General features: G+C 40.1%; 1 protein-coding gene across 3 annotated transcripts in view; it reads right to left on the reverse strand.

Moving 5' to 3' along the window:
• The window catches only part of VEGFC (vascular endothelial growth factor C), a 113,459-nt gene that overhangs the window by 27,419 nt on the left and 63,981 nt on the right, over positions 1-22,059 (reverse strand). For all 3 annotated transcript variants that reach the window (XM_030312083.1, XM_030312084.1, XM_030312085.1), the window contains exons 2-3: positions 10,002-10,215; positions 8,141-8,331 (exon numbers count right to left, since the gene is read on the reverse strand). In XM_030312083.1, coding sequence (XP_030167943.1) covers positions 8,141-8,331; positions 10,002-10,215 — 405 coding nt within the window. The remainder of the gene's footprint in view (positions 1-8,140; positions 8,332-10,001; positions 10,216-22,059) is intronic.

Genomic DNA, 22,059 nt, shown 5'->3' on the forward strand with positions numbered 1-22,059 from the left:
TAGCAGGGAGGACTTTGAAAGCAGTTGTGACCTATTAGTTCACGCTGGAATGCTTAGGGCATGTGGTTTCACTTTTCAAATGGCTGGTTTCCTCGCACATTCTAGAAACCTGCCCTTCGTTGAGCCCTATTAAAAAGAATTCTAAGGAAGTTTCTATAAAAAAAGTTGGGTTTTATATCACCTAAGGTACATTGTCTTTAAAATTTATGATTCTAGTTGGTGATTTTTGTTGTTAAAAGTTGTGTCTGGAACTCCTTTGACAAAACAACTTTTTTTTTTTTCATCCCCGTCAGAAAAAACAGCAGTTAGAAACTTCCTTTTATGTTTGAAAGAGATCATCACATGCTCCCATTTATAGTACACTGAAAATATAATAAAAAATACACTTAGGAAAGGTATTAGGTATAAACCTCTATAAGCTGCAATATTAGTGAAAATGTTAAACCATGCATGAAAACATTGCCTTCAGGAGTTTCACGCCTTGTCCTCCTTGATATGCATTTCCATAAACCCTTGCATTTATTTCTTCTTTACAACACTTAGGCTACTTTTATTTGCTTGATAAATGCTGATTTTCCCTGCTAAATTGTAAGCTCCGTTAGTGCAGGGTCCATACATGACTATATACCCATTAATACAACAGGGTATGAAGCACCCATAGTGGGTACTTCACCACACTTAACTGAATTTAAATGAAAATAATTGTTTTTACTATTAAAAACTATCTGAGTGGATTATTTGGGTGGGAGAAGGGATGATATTATAAAATTAGGAAGAGAAACGGGTGGTACTATATGACTGAATGTTGGCTTTCCCTTGGCACTGGCTTTTATATGAATTCTCTCCATAGTAACAAGTACACCATGGCTTCAGACAACATTTATCAATATGATGTTTCCTCTTATATCTATAGCTAGGGATCCCATCACTGTTATAGAATTCTAGAGTTACCTGCCCAATCTTCTTCCTTTCTCCACATAAATATCACTCAGAGTTTTCAAAATCGGCATATTCCCAGCTCTACCCTTGGCCTCAAATCTGTTCTTTTTCCTGTATTCATTCAATTGAGTGCTTGGCGTTTCCTACGTGCCAATGACTGTGCTGTGCTCCAGCGTAATAACCGAACACAATCTTTGCTTTCATGGAGCTTAGGGCTCAGGGACTAAAACAGTCTGACAGAATAGATAATGATGTTATATGGGCAATAAAGGATGCTATGGGGCAGACAACACAATGCCTTGGAAGTGACATTCTTATCCAGGCCTAAAGATAGGTAGAAATTAGCTAGATGAGTATGGGAGGTCAAGGTGGTATATAAGGAGATGTTCAAACACAAAGGACAGTATTGTAGTGACTTCGAGGCTAAGAGATACTGACATAATTGAAGGAGTGAAAGCATTTGGGTTCTTGTGGAAAGCAATATTTGGGGGGAAACGCAGTGACCACTGAGGCTACAGATTTAGGTGGCAGCCAGATCACAGAGGGCCTAGCGAACCGTGTTGATGGATTTAACCTAAAGAAGACACCTAAAGGAGAGTGCTGCTCAAAATGCTTAATGACTTAGAACATTTGCATCGACCAATAAGAACGGTGCTAGCATGGGCAATAACTGATTTAGCATTTAGCAAAGAGAAAACTTACTGCTATAATGTAGCCAGTGGACTAGAGGGAAGTAAGAGTGGAGACATGGGACCAGTTACTAGGCTGGCTGGCCCAGGTGATTGATGAATGTGGCCTAGATCAGAGTGGGATCAGCAGGATGAAGACACCAGATGGATTCTAGCCATGTCTGGAAGCTAGATTTAACAGGAATTGATTGGGCTTGTAGTGAAAGGAAGAATAACTTATTTAACCCACAAGATGAGGGGTGTTATTTACTAAGAGAATACTGGAAGAGGAAAGGGCTTATTGCTTGTCTATTTGCATAGGTGGGGTGGCTGTGCGGGAACAGGTCGTAAACTCCAGTGGGGCACACACTTTCCATGATCGTCAAAGAGGAAGCGGAGTCACAGGGTCGAGTATGGGAACCGCGAGAGAAGTCTGGGCTGGAGATAAGGATTTTGGAGTAATCCCCATGAAGAGCAAAATAGTGTGGATGAGGAAACCCAAGGAAAGAGTGTGGAGTCAGAAAAGAACATGTCCTGGGGCAGAACTTTGAGGGCTAAGTACCTTGTTTTCAATGCATTTCAAATTTTTATTTTTTTTTCAACGTTTATTTATTTTTGGGACAGAGAGAGACAGAGCATGAACGGGGGAGGGGCAGAGAGAGAGGGAGACACAGAATCGGAAACAGGCTCCAGGCTCTGAGCCATCAGCCCAGAGCCTGACGCGGGGCTCGAACTCACGGACCGCGAGATCGTGACCTGGCTGAAGTCGGACGCCTAACCGACTGCGCCACCCAGGCGCCCCTCAAATTTTTAATTCAAACTCTGCAACTCTTCCGCAAAGGGAAGTGCGGAGATGAGATCTAGCCTGCTGTTACAGTGATGCATACAACGTTTAAAAACACTAGTGCTCTGTAGATCAGAACTTATAAGAATTATGATTACTGCACATATCAAGCCTATCAAAAAGGATCTAAAAAAACTTGAGAAAACAACACAAAACCAACAGCAGGGAACCAGATCTCAAAAATGTTATAGGTAAATTCTTGATTTTTCATAGGAGCAGATGACTGGAGGAGGCAGGTGAAATGATTTGAACATCATAAGTCTGTTATACTAGTAAACCTAAATTCTGTGAAGGCTAGAGGTGCAAGAGGATGAAACACACTGAGAACTGATTCCATATGATCTAAAGTAGATGTAGTTTTCCTGTAGAAAAATATACTGGACCAAATTCTAGTTCACCTACACATACCTTAAACTTAGCACTAAATGTTCTTCTTAGCCTGGAAGCCTTATAACGTTCTGAAGCCTGCACCCACGTGAGGCTTCCAACTTGACAGAGAAGCGTGTGTGCTGTTGTGCATACATACTCATCCTTGAATAAATGCTTTTACTCTGGCACCAATGAGGTCAACATGGGACCTAATCATGCCACTGCAGGAAACAAATATGCACTGGTCACAGAAAAACCACCAATGATCAACTGAAGACTACATTTATTGATTTTGTTTGCTAACAGTGATGTTATGTTTCCCAAGTTTAGATTTTACTCAAGGCGCTCCTGAGATCTATTTGGCACATATTGTGTAAAGTAAGCATGTATTTAGTAAGACAGCAGTAAGAGGAATACAATGGTGATTTTTAAGTTGGCACATATTGTGTAAAGTAAGCATGTATTTAGTAAGACAGCAGTAAGAGGAATACAATGGTGATTTTTAAGTTTATTTATTTATTTTGAGAGAGTGAGAGAGGGAGGAAGGGAGAGGGAGGGGAAGAGAGAGATAGCAGGAGAGAGAGAGAATCCTAAGTAAGGCTCCACACCGTTAGTGCAGAGCTGATGTGGGGCTTGAACTCAGGAACCAGGAGATCATGACCTGAGCCAAAGTTGGATACTTAACCAACTGAGCCACCAAGGCACCCCTAGAATGGTAACTTTTGCTCTTGCCATCTATGAATGGGAAAAGAAAGTGGGAGAATTTTCTATCTGTTAAAAAACAGACATTTAGAAATACTGTTCTAAAATTGACAGCATATACTTTTGTTAGGCAGTAGGATCCATTTATTTAAAAATTACACAAGTGAGTTGGGGCACCTGTGTACCTCAGTTGGTTGAGCCTCTGTCTCTTGATTTCAGCTCAGGTCATGATCTCTCAGTTTGTGGGACTGAACCTTATGATAGGCTCTGCACTAAAAGCATAGAGCCTCCTTGGGATTCTCTTATTCTCTCTCTCTCTCTCTCTCCCTCTCCCTCTCCCTCTCTCCCTCTCTCCCTGCCCCTTCCCCACTCTCGAGAGCACATGCTCTCTCTCTCTCTCTCAAAAATAAATAAAATTACACAGGTGAGTTAATCAACTATTTTATTTGTTTTTAATGTTTATTTTTGAAGGAGGGAGAGACAGGAACATGAGTGGGAGAGGGGCAGAGAGAGAGGGAGACACAGACTCTGAAGCAGGCTTCAGTCTCTGAACTGTCAGCCCCATGCAGGGCTCGAACTCACAAACTGCCAGATCATGATCTGAGCTGAAGTCGGACACTTAACCGACTGAGCCCCCCAGGCGCCCCGACTATTTTATTATTATTAACCTTCAAGGCAGTAGTTTTAAAATCTGGTTCAACAGATAAGGAGTAGGGTAAGGAAGCCATATCCTTGGAACTCTGGTGTAAATACTGTGGGTATGTCCATATTTTCATTTTTTCTGGTGAGAGGGTCCAGTTTTTATGTGGTTCCAAAAGGGGTTGTATGCTAATTCTGTGGTAGATACTCAGGTAACCCATGGACAACATGGGTTAAAGCTTAAAGCTTTTGGCTTTAAGGAGGAGACAGACATTAATCAAATAATAATGGCTATATTGTTACAAATGGATTTATAAGCTGCAGTTAAGTGCAATGAAAGAAAAGTAGGGGAGACTATAAAGAATTTAAAAGAAACAGGATCCAATCAAGGAGGTCAGATAAATCTCCCCCAGGGACTTGTTGAGTCATGTGATGGAGACTGGAAGAACTGGTACCCCAGCAAGGAGGAGACCAGAAGGCCAGGGTATGAGCAAAGATCCTGGGCCAGAGGGGGCACGGTGGAAGGAACTCAAGGAAGCCTAGAGCATTTAGAAGCACAAAAAGTAAGGACAAGGGACACTTCTGTCAGACCATGTTGTAGAGCCAAGCAGACATTCAAGGCTGTGATAAAGAGTTTGGTTGTATTCTAAGAGCAGTGGGAAATCACCGAAGGGTCTTTATGCTGGAAACAGCCTCAGACTTTTGTTTTTAAAAATACCGCATTTGGGGGCAGTTGAGACAATCGAAGGGAAATGGAAGCAGGAGAACAGAGAGGCTGGTTTTTCATTAGCTGGAAAAAGCATGAAAAGTATGTTGGACTAGAGTGATGGTGGTAGACATGGGGATTCAAGATACTTACGGGACAAAATTAACATCGGACTGGTGACAGGCTGGATGTGTGACAAGAGAAGGGAGAGGTCAAGGACGACCCCTGTGCTCCTGACTAGAGATGAAGACACGCGTCCAGAGGGAAAACCACAAGACCAGGGTGTTGTTTGGGCTGAGCGTGGTACTGGGGAACTAAGAGCTTGTCTGAGGAACTATTACACAAAACATCTGAGCATCTGTATCTAAAAAAGATATATTTTGAAATATGTAACTTAAATATGAAAATATTTAATAAATAATATACTATAAAGTCTGAGACTTTTTTTTTTTTTACAGAAACTTCATTTAAGTTTATTTATTTTCAGTGGGGAGCGGGGAGTGCATGTGAGCAGGGGAAGGGCAGAGAGAGGCAGAGGGCAGAGAGAGAGAGAATCCCAAGCAGGCTCCGCACCGTCAGCCCAGAGCCCGACGCAGGGCTTGGTCCCACAAAATGTGAAACCATGACCTGAGGCGAGATCAAGAGTCAGACAGTTACCCGACTGAGCCACCCAGGTGCCCCAGAGAAAATTCATTTCAAACTATTTTTTTTTTCTGTCAGCTTAACAAGGCATCATAGAAGAATTTGTGGAAGGAATTAATAATGAAAAACAGCATTATTGTCAACTGGCAACCGATTTTCACCGAGAAAATAAATTAACTCTAAAAAGACAGGAATTTCAAGAAATGAACCAACGAAACAACATCCCGATGCTAAAACAGTTATGACTCAACTTTTCACCTTTACAACACGAGCACTTTGATGATAAAGTGTTGGATGTTTCACCCAACAACCAAATCCAATAAGGCACTTTTGAGATGACAAATAATGAGCTCTTAGTCGGTAACATTTTATTTCATGAAATCTTCAAAATCTATTTTTTGACGCTCTTCCATGCCATCCCATTTTTAAACCAGATCTAGCCCTTTGGTCTTTGGAGAATGCAACTGGTTTATCTGGACTTTTTGAAGGTCAACCAAATTGCTATTTGCCTTAAGTCAAACCCCACAATAATAATATAATCTAGGGTAGATATCATATTGCTTAATGGAAATATTTACAAATATATTCTATTAAAGGCATTCCAAAAAGGTAATTTCCCAAATCACCCTCGTGTATTTTCTCTAACTGTGACAACACAGAAAGCCAAAAATCCTTTGATGGGCTTCAGCTAAAATATGAAAGCCAGCAACATTTTTAATTTTAACATCTCTTTAAAAATGAGCGTTATGTTTTAGAGACTATCCCACTGGAATAAGTAGTTCGATATTTTTGAAAGAAGGTGTTTAGTGCCAACACCTATAAAAGGATTTCTAAAATCCTGTTATACTTCAGGGTTATGATGAGCTAAAGCCCTATTATCCAGTAAAACCTGTGAAATCAGTAGCATTTTATTCCAAATAGTATACAGTAAATGTACAGTTCTCAGCTACCAAATTTCTAATCACTGTTTGATGAAGGAGGGGAATGAGTGAGTAAGAGGTGCTGTGCTCAAACACTACGATGATATGTTATTCCATTCAAATATCAGAATTTTATCAAGCACTGGAATGTTATGCTATGGCCCACAAACATTCTACTGATTAAGTTTCTAAATGCGTGACTATATTTAGGAGTATGCTGCTTCATCAAGAATAAATGAAGTCCTTCTGGCTGTGCTTAATTATGATAACAGGGAGGACGCCAGGCCCCGATGCACCACCTTTTCATTTTTGTTTTTAGTCTTTAGAGTTTAGGCAGAGGTAAACTGAATAGAAAATACAGTTTGATAATTTTTGTTTCCTCCTGCAAGTCTTAGTATCTGAAACAGCTGGCTCCTTCAGCAGGTGTATGAGCAATAAAAAGAAATACGATTGTTTTTTTTTTTTTTCCAGAAAGGCAATTTAACTTTCATTTCCACTTAGTTCTATCAAAATAAGAGTAGATTTTATTAGTGCGATCCAAACTTCTGAGCAGCAAGGTCTATACGAGAAGAAGCTTCTCTTACACGGGTTCCAAGTAGAGACATTATCTGACTAAAAGCGTGACCCTGTTATCATTCCACACTGTACAAATCACACCGAGCATCCCATTTTTGAGGTTATTTTTCACTTTAAAAGTCAGAGTACAGTTCTTGGGGTGCCTGGGTGGCTCAGCCGGTTAAGAGCCCGACTCTTCGTTTCGGCGCAGGTCATGATCTCACGGTGTGTGAGTTCGAGCCCCGCGTCGGGCTCCGCGCTCGACAGAGCAGAGCCTGCCGGGGATTCTCTCTCTCTCCCTCTCTCTCTGCCCCTCCCCCACTCACTCTCTCTGTCTCCCTCTCAAAAATAAATAAATCAAACTGAAAAAAAGCAAGTCAAAGTACAGTTCTGGATGTAGCCAGGCTGCCTGTGTGATTCCACCTCCCAAAATGGATCAGAAAAGCCTTTTAGGCAAACACGGTTTTGTCGTTCGGGGAGTCTGCCTCAGCCCGGCCCAGGCCCCGGGCTTCTCCAGACATCTCTGTGCAGAGGCCAGTGGCTCACACCCCTTCAGACAACACCCCGTGGCCACCACCAGCGCCCAGACGTGCCCTCTGACGGCCAGCCGCCTCCTCCACGGCCGACCCGCGGTGCAGGTGAGCGCATCCGCTCCCAAGATCCCAGCACCCAACCTTAAGATACGTTTCTGGGCTATCTGTTCGAAGCCTCCCGTCTCGTGTGATGGGACCTCACAGGTAACTCAGAATCCATGAGACTGAGCGGCAGACCGTCTCCTTTGCTTCCTAGACGAACACAATGCAGCTCAGGGTGCTGGCTCATCTCAGTATTACGCCTGTTGCACAGAACACCCACCCGCATCTCAGCATGTATTTTGAACGTGTAATTCGTGCCGTGTCTCTGTCATCGGAAGACTTAAGCACCTGACAGTCGTTTTATTGCCAAAGGAAAGTAGCCGGGTGTCTCTCTCTCAGACACGCACTCGTACGTGCCTTTATTCTCGGATACCGCTACCACGAACAGGGGTCCTCAAGCATCAGTTACTTTCTCTGTGACACTGTACCATCCAAACCGCGGGGCCCTGAGAAATGAACTTCGTTCCCAGCGAGAGCGTCGGCGGCTCTGGAGGGCAGAGCCCCGGCACCCACCCACCTACCGTCTTGCTGAGGTAGCTGGTGCTGGTGTTCATGCACTGCTGGCCCTCACTGTTGCAGCAGCCTCCACATCTGTAGGCGGACACACACGGGGGTTTAAAGAAGGTGTTTGTTGCCGCTCCGAACTCCTTCCCCACATCTATACACACCTCACGCGGCAGGCACTGAGTCTTCCTCCACTCGCTGTCGATACCTGCCGGGTCACAGGGAAGGCCGTGAGTCACAGCGAAGCCCGCGAGGGCCAGGAGCCTCTGGCAGTGGCCAGCGGCTTTCCATTTCAGAGTTCCAGATTTAAGCGCGAGATGTAACGTTACAAAAATATACAAGGAGTCGACGGGATCCTAAGCTGCCCCGTGACCTGGAATATGCTACGATATTTCACGGGGCGCCTACGGATATTTTCCTTGAAACACGGACCTCTCCAGCCGTGTAACAAGCTGAAATTAGGATTATGCTCTCTTGAAACGACACCGACTTTCTACAGCACTTGTGCTCGGTTTTCTTTGCTCAAGAAGATGAAAATTTAATCATCTGCAGGACCCGCGGAGAGGAAGTCACGTTCTTCGGCTACAGCGTGGACTATTTTTGTGGTCTCCGAGCAAATATGAACGTGACTTAATTTTTCTTTTTAAACTGAGATATAAATGAGAAAATGGCTATGGGTTTGGACTGCGTTCAGAGATGGTTTTCAGGCAGGCTGCTTGGCAGCTTTGGGTAATGTTATGGCCGTGGCTACTTGAAACGCAGGGGTATTTTCCATCAAGTGGGGCCCGGATCCTGAACTAAGTGCTTTCGGGAAAGTCTAATTTTTCTGTTCCTTTGATGCTCTCTCTTGGAATTCTGTTTACAGTGGGTTAGTGGGTTGGCCATAGCACTGCTGACCTTTTAACTACTGCATTATAGGTGACGTACTTCTTAACATGTTTTAGCTTATTTTTCCCCTATTTGCCCTCAAGTAAAATTTTTAGAAAAAAAGCGTGGAAGCTATTGGTTACTCAACCGTGAAGCCATGTTGTGTGTGTTTGTTTTGAAAATAAATTGCAGTCTCAAACCTTGAGACCGATTCATATCTAACAAGCGAAGGGACTTATTTTTTAAAAGTAGCCCATAGGGGCGCCTGGGTGGCGCAGTCGGTTAAGCGTCCGACTTCAGCCAGGTCACGATCTCGCGGTCCGTGAGTTCGAGCCCCGCGTCGGGCTCTGGGCTGATGGCTCAGAGCCTGGAGCCTGTTTCCGATTCTGTGTCTCCCTCTCTCTCTGCCCCTCCCCCGTTCATGCTCTGTCTCTCTCTGTCCCAAGAAAAATAAATAAACGTTGAAAAAAAAAATTTAAAAGTAGCCCACCAATTTATACCATGCCACTTTACCCGGCATCATAATTTTTTGTGACTCTTTCTGCTAGATCTTTTAGTAGCTTTCCCAAAGTCCAGCTATCAAGAAACAAGGCAAGAAGAAGTCATTGGAAAGATGATTTGGGGTGATTTAGAAATTGAGCATTTCTGAATCCAAATCAAAACATTTCTGTGCAATTACTTTGTAAGACATAGAATGCTTAAATGCTTACAGAGTGTGTAAAATATATCTTCACCTTTTGAAAATTTTGCATTGGGATATCACCTCAATTGAAAAAAAAAACGTGTTGATATGCATCCACATTTCTATTCTTTATATTTCTAGAAATCCTCTTAACCACTCACGGTGAAGTCATAAAATGCTATATTTTGAAAACCTTTATTTCTGTTGTCTGCTTTCAGCCCTAAAGGGCTTTAGTGGTACAAACACTGAAATTAAAAAGAAAGAAAACACACTAGCAGCTTTCACTGGGCTGACTGAAGCTTATCAAATATTTTTCTTCCCATGCTTACTTTTCAAGATCTCCGCATTATAATGTGCTGCAGCAAATTTTACAGTGTCTTCTGTTCTTGCATTGATGTTGGGCTGTTCTTTATTATGTTGCCAGCCGCCTTTCCTTAACTGACACTTGTACATTTTCCAATATTCTGGGTAGAGTACGGTCATGAGTTCATCGACACTGGACACGGACCGCAGTCGCTCCTCCAGCTCTTTGCCGGCATATGCCTATCAAAGAAACACGCAAGATCGGTCATTTCTCAGATTAGGGGATTTGGAAATAATGCACGCAAAAAACCTGTAGGTTTAATGTTATGTATGCCAGATCCTTATTAAAAATTGGGGTGCCTGGGTGGCTCAGTTGGTTAAGCGTCCGACTTCAGCTCAGGTCATGATCTCACAGTTCGTGAGTTCCAGCCCCGCGTCGGGCTCTGTGCTGACAGCTCAGAGCCTGGAGCCCACTTCGAGTTCTGTCTCTCCCTCTGTCTCTGTTACTGACCTGCCCCTGCTCACACTCTCTCTCTCAAAAATAAATAAACATTAAAAAAAAAATTAAAAAAATCAGGGCGCCTGGGTGGCTCAGTCAGTTAAGTGTCTGACTCTTGGTTTCAGCTCAGGTCATGATCTCATGGTTCATGGGATCCAGCCTCATGTTGGGCTCTGCGCTGACAGCACAGAGGCTGCTTTGGATTCTCTCTCTCCCCGCTTCCCCTCCCCCCTCCTCACTCTCTCAAAATAAACAAAAAAATTTAAAAAAATATAGTATCAATTATCCCCGAATTTTAACTTTTCTTGGTAAAATTATATTCATATTTTAGTTTGAATCAATACCACAATTAAAAATGAAATTAAGTACCACAACCAAATTTGGAAAATATATATTTGGGTCTTAAGACAAAAATTTTGTGAGACATAATTTTAAAAACAATTTCTAAAGTCGCCTGTTCGATATACAGTTTTACCTAATTGGCAAATTTTAAGTTAGAAAATTTATTCAAGCTCGTATTAGCCTTCAGCACATATAAACCGTAGTCCGCTGTAATCCTTTGCTTCACTTTTAATTACCAGCATCAATATAATATAATTAAGCAGGATGCTTGGGATTAGGAATCTAATTTTACAGAAGTTACTTTAGAATAAATAATCCCATGAGGAAAGGGACTTCAACAAAAGTATCACATTTAGGTATGTATTTTGGTAGGACCTCCAAGTATTCCCAAAAATGTTGACACTGAAGATTTATTTTGCTACGAAAAAGACATGAAACGATCCAGAGAAGGTGAATTCTGCTTATACGTGATTGTCTACATTAGTGTATCCAATTAAGTCGAACATTCCAAGTTATATTCAGGTAGTTACTGGGGCATCTGAGTGGCTCAGCTGGTTAAGTGTCCGATTTGGGCTCAGGTCATAATCTCACAGTTTGTGGGTTTGAGCCCTGCACTGGGATCTGTGCTGGTGATGTGGAGCCTGCTTGGGATTCTCTCTCCGCCCCCCTCTCTCTCGCACACACAATCCCTCTCTCTCGCAAAATAAATAAACTGAAAACAGTTATATTCAGGTAGTTACCATAGCTATGAAAAACAACAGTTTTCTAAATCATACTTTGAAATTTGGGGAAAATGGGACATTATTTAACTTTGTATACAAAGGGAACTACAACATCAGAAGTTTAGTTTATGCTTTCATAAATATGGAGGTCTAAACATGGAAGCAAACACTTCAGACATTGGTTCTTCAAGTGGGGCGCGCACAGGGGTCAGCCGGAGAGCTGTTCAATGCAGGAACTGCCCCGCCTGTCTCAGATGGAGGTCAACACTCCACATTCTAGCAGGTTACAGGTTTCTCCTGTCTAATTTTTGATGTACAAAATTGAAATATTTGCTTTGAAAAATCAAAATGCTATTTAATTGAAAGTCTTTTCACCATGACTTTGAATAATCAACGTTATTCTGATGTAGGTGCTATTTGTACTGTGTTTTGAGAAACAGCATCTAACATGATTTCCTTTTATCATTATAGAGCCTCCTAGGCAGTAGATTATGAAATGTGTTCCTTTCTTTTAGATAATAAAATTGGCTATTAATTTCAGGATTTTCTCTTTCTTCATTAATTGTGTAATTGGGGCATATCACTTAATGTCTTTAGGTCTTTGTTTTAAAAATACTGATATTAATCCATTACCTTCTGGAATATATAGGGTGATTCCTGACATGCCAGGCAGCTATACCCAGAGTAATTCCATTGGCAACATGGCGGGTGGGGATGGACAGATCCCAGCTTAGGCGAAAGTGACCACATATCCTCACACGGTCTCTCAACTCTTAATATTTGTCTCAAGAAAATCTCACACATGACACGACATTCAAGACTCAAAATGTGTCGCAATGGAAAAGGATTGCAACTGGAAGGAAAGTTTGCAGAAGTACATGGGCCAATGTTTGGTCATTGCTACCGGAAGTGAAACGCTATGGATGGGTTTCTGGCTGCCGCTGCTTGCTTGAATAGCCCTTGAACCAACAGAAGCAACACGGGTCTGTGTGACTGGTGGGTCCCCGGGATTCTTTTCTCCATAATTCGGCCAGAAATAAAGTCAGGATGTGACCTCAGCTGATCACATGAATCTCACAGGCACAGGCATGAGTGTGCACTCTGCCAGGAAGGGCTGTGGGACCACACTCCAGTGTTACACGCCACAATGAAATGTGCACCCCAGGCCTTTAAGATAAAAGGTAGTAGCAAGGAGGGACTTCCAATTAAGTTATTATTTTAAGTTTTAAGTTGTTATTTTAAGTTTTAATTTGTACTTCAAATTAAGAAGGGAAAATAACAGGGGTGCCTGGGTGGCTCATTCAGTTAAGCGTCCGATTCCTGATTTCAGCTCAGGTCATGATCTCCTGGTTTGGGAGTTCGAGCCCCGTGTCGGGCTCTGCACTGGCAGTGTGGAGCCTGCTTGGGATTGTCACTCTCCTCTCTCTCTCTCTGCCTCTCCCCTGCTTGCGCTTTCTTTCACTCTCAAAATAAATAAAAAGAAGGGAAAATAACAATACTTGTATCTATGACAGAAAACACTGTCACTCAGTAGACAAATAGGAGAAAAATATAAGCATAGCATTCCAAATAGAAAAAATGCAATATAAAAAAAATTGAGAAAAGAACCTAAAACCGAACCACAACAAAGGACTAGAAAATGAAAGTTATATTTAAGCTCTTAGGCTGAAAAAAGGCCTTTCTGAAGGTGAATATAAAAATAAAATGTAAACTATCTGTATGGTAGCAAATACTGTAAACTAAATAAAAGACAATAAAGTAGAAAAACTATTTGCAATATACAGGACAGATGGAGAAGGACTAGTATTCTTAAAATACCACATGAACATGTTAATGACAAAAAAGTAAACAGGCACTTCAGTAGAAAAATGGGCAAAGATCTTAAATGGAATATTCACTAAGAACATATGAATATGTTTTTGGTGATGGTAAAAAGAAGGAAGCTATAGTTTTTTTTCAATCCTGGTGGGAGTATAAATTTGTACAGCTATTTAAGGCAAATGTGTTATTTCAAATTGAAAGGATTTAAAATATAGCTTCATTTTATATGGCACATTCACTTTGGAATTAAAATTTCCGACCAGCAGAAGTGAGAATATAATTATGCCAGATGTATGTACAACTTCATCATGGGGCTGTCTATCATTATGAATGTGAAAAACAATCTATACAGATAATAATAAAAGGATATATTAAATAACATATAGCACAAACAGAAATTAGCACAGAAATGTAATAAAATGACATTATAAAATGATACATAACTGAGACATGTAAAGAGGTTCATAAATACTTTATGAAGTACAGTATACAGTTTATACACAATACGCACATTGTTTATACCTGTAGTACAGTCTTTTTTACAAAACCAAATTTATGTAGAGATAGTATGCATACGTGTGTGTTTATAGACAAGAGTAAAACATGCAGCAAAAATAGATCTATCTTTCCATCTATCTATACATATCCTCTCCAAATTACAGGATGTAAGGTATTATGTCCTTCTTCATATATTTATGTACTTTAAATTTTTAAAAATGTACATATATAACTTTTACTAGCAGAATGAAAATTTAAAAGTAATCATCTTGGGGCACCTGGGTGGCTCAGTCGGTTAAGCGTCCGACTTCAGCCCGAGTCATGATCTCGCGGTGAGTTCGAGCCCCGCGTCGGGCTCTGTGCTGACAGCTCAGAGCCTGGAGCCTGCTTCTGATTCTGTGTCTCCCTCTCTTTCTGCCCTCCCCTACTCATGTTCTGTCTCTCTCTGTCTCAGAAATAAATAAACATTAAAAAAAAATTTTAAAAAAAAGTAATCATCTTGGGGCATCTGGGTGGTTCAGTCGGTTAAGCGTCTGACTCTTGATTTTGGCTCAGGTCATGATCTCATGGTCATGAGATATGGTGCCCTGGGTCAGGCGCCATGGAGCCTGCTTAGGATGGTCTCCCTCCCTCTCTCCGCCGTCCCCTGCTTGTACTCTCTCTCTTTAAAAAAAAAAAAAAAAAAATAGGAGCTTCTGGGCAGCTCAGTCAGTTAAGCATCTGACTTTGACTCGGGTCATGATCTTGCTGTTGGTGGGTTTGAGCCCCGTGTTGGGCTCTGCTCTAACAGTTCACAGCCTACTTGGGATTCTTTCTCTCTCCCTTTCTCTCTGCTTCTCCCCACTTGCGCTTTCTCTCTCTTTCAAAATAAATACACAATTTTTTAAAATAATAATAACAATAATAAAGAAAATAAAAATAATCATCTTTAAGTGTAGTGGCAGGGCACAGTATCAGCAGTTAGTTCAGCCTTCATTGGCTTCACTCTTGTCTCCACAGAGCGTGCCCTTCAAATATTACTTAACGTATAGCAACCACTGCCCAAAGCAGAAGCTATGACAGACAAAATGGTATAAAAATAGCTTGATACTGAGCAATTAATTGACTTATTCCCATGAGACTTCAGTCATTGTATCTGTGTAAGAAAAAGAAGCTATCCAGATTTCCATCCTGGCTAAAGACCTTACTTAATGGAGTGTCATTAGATTTCATTTGAGTCTCACTTTGCTCTGTAAAATGGGAATGATGATACCTTCTCCACAGAATTTTTATGATGATCCAAACAGACATTTGATATAGAAGTATCAAATCTTACAGTTAAGGGTGGAATTACTTGTCATTACAACATCATTAGAGATGAAACAGTACAGAAATTGTTTTTTAGATAAATTGAAATTTTTACTCAGTTTTGGACTATAACTCTCAGTATTGTACCAGTTCTGGGACGATATTTCTTTTCCTCTGTCTTCTCCATTTTTGTTCTAAATAAGCAGCAACCTAGGAATTCAGCATCGTCAGCTAAGTGACAGGGCTACTGAGTGAATCCAGAGAAGACCCAAATATTAAGATTAGATAATACCAGCTCACCATGGTATCTTCATATTCTACTTTCAATGAATTAGAAGGGGGCCCAGTAACCTAGAATGAGTTCTGAACCTGGGACGCATTCAAATCTTTCAAGTAGAAGTCAAGTGAAAGTCAAGTTCTTTTTCAAAGCTTTCTTTCTTTTTCTTTCTTTCTTTCTTTCTTTCTTTCTTTCTTTCTTTCTTAATTTCTTGCTTTCTTTTTTCTTTCTCTTTCTTTCTTTCTTTCTTTCTTTCTTTCTTTCTTTCTTTCTTTCTTTCTTTCTTTTCCTTCCTTCCTTCCTTCCTTCCTTCCTTCCTTCCTTTAAATGTTTCTTAATTTTTGAGAGAGGGAGAGAGTGAACAGGGGAGGAGCAGAGAGATAGGGAGGCAGAATCTGAAGCAGTCTCCAGGCTCTGAGCTGTCAACACTGAGCCCAACATGGGGCTCAAACTCACAAGCCGCGAGATCATGACCTGAACTGAAGTCAGATGCTTAACCAACTGAGCCACCCAGGCTCCTCTCAAAGCTTTCTTTTTTTGGGTGGGGGTGGGGGAGGAGCCTGGGTGGCTCAGTTGGTTAAGTGTCCGACTCTTGATATGGGCTCAGGTCATGATCTCTTTGTTTGTAGGATTGAGCCCCCGGCTCTCTGTTGGCATTGCGGAACCTGCTTGGGATTCTCTCTCTCTGCCCCTACCCTGCTTGTACTCTCTCTCTCAAAATAAATATTTTTTAAAAACTAAAAAAAGCTTTTTTTTTTTAAAATTGCAATATAATTAACATACAATGTTATATTAGTTTCAGGAGTGCAACATAGTGATTCACCAGTTCTTTCCATTACTCATTGGTCACCACAGTAAGTGTAGTCACCATCTGTCACCAGATAATATTATCGCAGTATTACTGACTATATTCCCATGTGTTGTTTCAATCTCCATGACTTATTTATTTTATAACTGAAAGTTTGTATCCCTTAATCTTCTTCATCTGTTTCAACCTTCCCCACACCCACCTCCCCTCTGGCAACTACCAGTTTGTTCTCTGTATTTAAGAGCGCTTGTTTTGTTTTTTAGGTCCCACATTTCCATATAAGTGAAATCATATGGTATTTGTCTTTCTCTGGCTGACTTACTGCACTCAGCATAATACCCTCTCAGTCCATCCATGTTATTGCAAATGGAAAGTTCTCATTCTTTTTTATGGCTATGGAATACTCCGTTAAGTGTGTGTACCTCCACACATCACATCTTCTTTATCCACTCATCTTTTGATGGACACTTGGGTTACTTCCTTATCTTGGCTATTGTAATATTTTTTTAAAATGTTTACTTATTTCTTTTTTTTTTTTTTTTTTAGATAATTTATTTATTTTATTTTTTTTTATTTTTTTTTTATGAAATTTATTGACAAATTGGTTTCCATACAACACCCAGTGCTCATCCCAAAAGGTGCCCTCCTCAATACCCATCACCCACCCTCCCCTCCCTCCCACCCCCCATCAACCCTCAGTTTGTTCTCAGTTTTTAACAGTCTCTTATGCTTTGGCTCTCTCCCACTCTAACCTCTTTTTTTTTTTTTTTCCTTCCCCTCCCCCATGGGTTCCTGTTAAGTTTCTCAGGATCCACATAAGAGTGAAACCATATGGTATCTGTCTTTCTCTGTATGGCTTATTTCACTTAGCATTACACTCTCCAGATCCATCCACGTTGCTACAAAGGGCCATATTTCATTTTTTCTCATTGCCACATAGTACTCCATTGTGTATATATACCACAATTTCTTTATCCATTCATCAGTTGATGGACATTTAGGCTCTTTCCATACTTTGGCTATTGTTGAGAGTGCTGCTATGAACATTGGGGTACAAGTGCCCCTATGCATCAGTACTCCTGTATCCCTTGGATAAATTCCTAGCAGTGCTATTGCTGGGTCATAGGGTAGGTCTATTTTTAATTTTCTGAGGAACCTCCACATTGCTTTCCAGAGTGGCTGCACCAATTTGCATTCCCACCAACAGTGCAAGAGGGTTCCCGTTTCTCCACATCCTCTCCAGCATCTATAGTCTCCTGATTTGTTCATTTTGGCCACTCTGACTGGCGTGAGGTGATACCTGAGTGTGGTTTTGATTTGTATTTCCCTGATAAGGAGCGACGCTGAACATCTTTTCATGTGCCTGTTGGCCATCTGGATGTCTTCTTTAGAGAAGTGTCTATTCATGTTTTCTGCCCATTTCTTCACTGGGTTATTTGTTTTTCGGGTGTGGAGTTTGGTGAGCTCTTTATAGATTTTAGATACTAGCCCTTTGTCCGATATGTCATTTGCAAATATCTTTTCCCATTCCGTTGGTTGCCTTTTAGTTTTGTTGGTTGTTTCCTTTGCTGTGCAGAAGCTTTTTATCTTCATAAGGTCCCAGTAATTCACTTTTGCTTTTAATTCCCTTGCCTTTGGGGATGTGTCGAGTAAGAGATTGCTACGGCTGAGGTCAGAGAGATCTTTTCCTGCTTTCTCCTCTAAGGTTTTGATGGTTTCCTGTCTCACATTTAGGTCCTTTATCCATTTTGAGTTTATTTTTGTAAATGGTGTGAGATAGTGGTCTAGTTTCAACCTTCTGCATGTTGCTGTCCAGTTCTCCCAGCACCATTTGTTAAAGAGGCTGTCTTTTTTCCATTGGATGTTCTTTCCTGCTTTGTCAAAGATGAGTTGGCCATACGTTTGTGGGTCTAGTTCTGGGGTTTCTATTCTATTCCATTGGTCTGTGTGTCTGTTTTTGTGCCAATACCATGCTGTCTTGATGATGACAGCTTTGTAGTAGAGGCTAAAGTCTGGGATTGGGATGCCTCCTGCTTTGGTCTTCTTCTTCAAAATTCCTTTGGCTATTCGGGGCCTTTTGTGGTTCCATATGAATTTTAGGATTGCTTGTTCTAATTTCGAGAAGAATGCTGGTGCAATTTTGATTGGGATTGCATTGAATGTGTATATAGCTTTGGGTAGTATTGACATTTTGACAATATTTATTTTTCCAATCCATGAGCAGGGAATGTCTTTCCATTTCTTTAAGTCTTCTTCAATTACCTTCATAAGCTTTCTATAGTTTTCAGCATACAGATCCTTTACATCTTTGGTTAGATTTATTCCTAGGTTACTTATTTCTGAGAGAGACACAGAGACAGGGCATAAGAGAGGGTGGGGCAGAGAGAGAGGGCGATACAGAATCTGAAGCAGGCTCCAGGCTCTGAGCTATCAGCACAGAGTCCGACGCAGGACTCAAACCCACAAACTGTGAGATCATGACTTGGGCCAAAGTTGGACACTTAACCAGCTGAGCCACCAGGTGCCCCTCTTGGCTGTTGTAAATAATGCTGTAATAAACACAGGAGTACATGTATCTTTTGAAATTAGTGTTTTCATATTCTTGGGTAAAGTCCTAGAATTACTGGATCGTATGGCATTTCTCATTATTTGAGGAACCTCTGTACTGTTTTCCACAGTGGTTGTACCCATTTACATTCCCACCAACAGCCCACGAGCGTTCCTGTTTCTCCACATCCTCACCAACAGTTGTTATTTGTCTTTTTGATACTAGCAATCCTGACTGGTATGGGGTAGTATGTCATTGTGGCTTTAATTTGCATTTCTTTGATGACTAGTGATGTCGAGCACCTTTTCATGTGTCTGTTGGCCATTTGTATGTCTTTAGAAAAATGTCTATTCAGGTCCTCTTTCCATTTTATTAATCGGATTGTTTGATTTTTTATGGTATTGAGTTGTATAAGGTGTTTATAGTATTGGATATTAATCCCTTATCAAATATATCATTTGCAACTATCTTCTCCCACTCAGAAAGTTGCGTTTTCATTTTGTTGATGATTTCTTTTGCTGTGCAAAATCTTTATTTTGGTGTAGTTCCAATAGTTCCCTTTTTGCTTTTGTTTCTCTTGCCTGAGGAGACGTATCCATAAATATGTTGCTATGGCTGACGTCCAAGAGATTACTGCCTAAGTTTTCTTTTTGGAGTTTGACAGTTTTAGGTCTTACGCTTAAATCTCTAATCCATTTTGAATTGGTTTTTGTATATGGCATAAGAAAGGGGTCTGATTTCATTCTTTTGCAGGTAGTTCTTCAGTTTTCCCAACACCACTTTTTGAAGAGACTTTTTCTCCATTGCATATTTTTGCCTACTTTGTCATAAATGAATTGACCATATAACTGTGGGTTTATTTCTGGATTCTCTATTCCGTTCCATTGGTCTATGGGTCTATTTTTGTGCCAGTACCACACTGTTTTGATTAGGTTACTATAGCTCTGTGGTACATCTTGAAGCCTGGGATTGTGATACCTCCATCCAGGTTTGTTATTTCTCAAGATTGCTTTAGCTATTTGAATTCTTTTGTGGTTCCATACAAATTTTAGGACAAATTTATTTGTCATAGTTCTGTGAAAAATGCTATTGGTGTTTTGATAGAAAGTGAACTGAACATGTAGCTTTCTGGGTAGTATAGACATTTTAACAATATTAATTCTTCCAACCAATGAATATGGAATGTCTTTCCATTTCTTTGTGTCATCTTCAGTTTCTTTCATTGATATTGTAGTTGTCAGAATATAGATAGGTCTCTCTCCTCCTTGGTTACATTCATACCTAGGTATCTTATTCTTTTTGGTGCCATTTTAAATGGGATTATTTTCTTAATTTCTCTTTCTGCTATTTTGTTACTAGTGTATAGAAATGAAACACATTTTTGTATATTAATTTTGTATTCTGTGACTTTTCTGAATTCATTTATCAGTTTTAATAGTTTTTTGGTGGAGTCTTCAGGGTTTTCTATATATGTCATCTGCAAATTGTGATTATTTCTTCCTTACCAATGTGGATAGCTTTGTTTCTTTTTCTTGTCTGATTGTGTTGGCTAGGATTTCCATTACTGTGTAGAATAAAAATATTGAGAGTGGACATTCTTGTCTTGTTTTTGATTTTAGAGGAAATGTTCTCAGTTTTTCATCACTGAGTATGATGTTAGCTGTGGGTTTTATATATACAGCCTTTATTATGTTGAGGTATGTTCCCTCTAAACCAATTTTGTTGAGAATTTTTATCATGAATTGAATGCTGTATTTTGTCATAGGCTTTTCCTACATGTATTGAGATGATCATAAAGTTTTAACCTTTCCTCTTGTTAATGTGACATATCACATTGATTGACTTATGAATACTGAACCACCCTTGTATCCCTGGAATAAATCATACCTGACCATGGTGAATTATCCTTTTAATATGTTGTTGAATTTTGTTTGCTATTTTGTTGAGGAATTTTGCATCAGAGATATTGGCCTGAGGTTCTGTTGTTTGTTTGTTTGTTTGTTTTTGGAGTGTCTTTGTAATCAGGGTAATACTGACCTTGTAGAATAAATTTGGAAGTTTTCCTTCCCCTTATATTTTTTGGAATAGTTTGAGAAGAACAAATGTTAACTCTTCTCCAAAATTTGGAAGCATTAATCTGTGAAGCCATCTGGTCCTGGACTTTCATTTATTGGGAGCTTTTTGATTACCAATTTAATTTCATTACTAGCAATCTGTATCAAAGTTTCTATTTCTTATTCATTTCTAGAAGATGCATATTTCTAGGAATGTATCCATTTCTTCATGGTTTTCCAGTTTATTGATAAATAATTTTTCATAATATTCTCTTATAATTCTTTGTATTTCCGTGGAGTTCGTTCTTATTTCTCCTTCTTCAATTCTGATTTTATTTATTTGAGTCCTCTCTCTTTTTCTCTTGATGAATCTGGCTAAATATTTTCAATTTTGCTTATCTTTTCAAAGAATCAGTTCTTAGTTTCACTGATTCTTATTTTGTCTTTTCTTCCTTTGCTTCTCCTTTAATCTTTAAAACTTCACTCCTACTAGCATTGAGCTTTGTTCCTCTTGTTCTGGCTCCTTCAGGTGTAAGGTTAGGTTGTTTATTTGAGAATTTTCTTGTTTCTCAAGGTAGGCCTGTATTGCTATATCTAAATGCTTTCTTGAGTGTTTATGTTCACCAGTGTTTTCCAGCATGTTGAAGTCATTTGCTTGAATGGTTGACATATTCCTTTTATTTTCCAAAGCAATTTGGTATGTCTTAAAATAGAAAGTGTCTTAAAAATGGATATTCAACTGTAATAAAAAGCTTCAAGTAATGTAAAGATAAATCTGATTTTGTATTCTGTTCTGGAGGGCTCAGTTAGGAGGTTCTAGTGATGACTCTTATTTAACGTTCAGCATGTATACATTTGCAAAGAGCAACCTACGTGACAATCAGTGGAGGATATTGAGGTGCTATGGAAGTCAAGCTGAGTGTGCAGTGTCAAAGGCACGTACCTAAAACGCATTCCCTTCTTAATGTAACAGAAGAATGATGATTCCAGGAGTGACATGATGAGAACAAACTTTGGGGGTTCACCTGCAATCTGTAAACCCACTTCATTATAAAGAATCATAACATGAAGTGAACACTTGAGGTAGCATTGGCTGTGGACCCTAATTGACTTTACATTGTACACATATGGCTTACAAAATCTAGATTTCCTCTTGCTTCTCTGTGTTGACTAGGGGTTGTTCAGATGTCTGTTTGGGAGAAATCACGAGGGCACAGATGTTGTCCTT

Source organism: Lynx canadensis, chromosome B1 (genome assembly GCF_007474595.2).
Source record: "Lynx canadensis isolate LIC74 chromosome B1, mLynCan4.pri.v2, whole genome shotgun sequence".
Lineage (NCBI taxonomy): Eukaryota > Metazoa > Chordata > Mammalia > Carnivora > Felidae > Lynx > Lynx canadensis.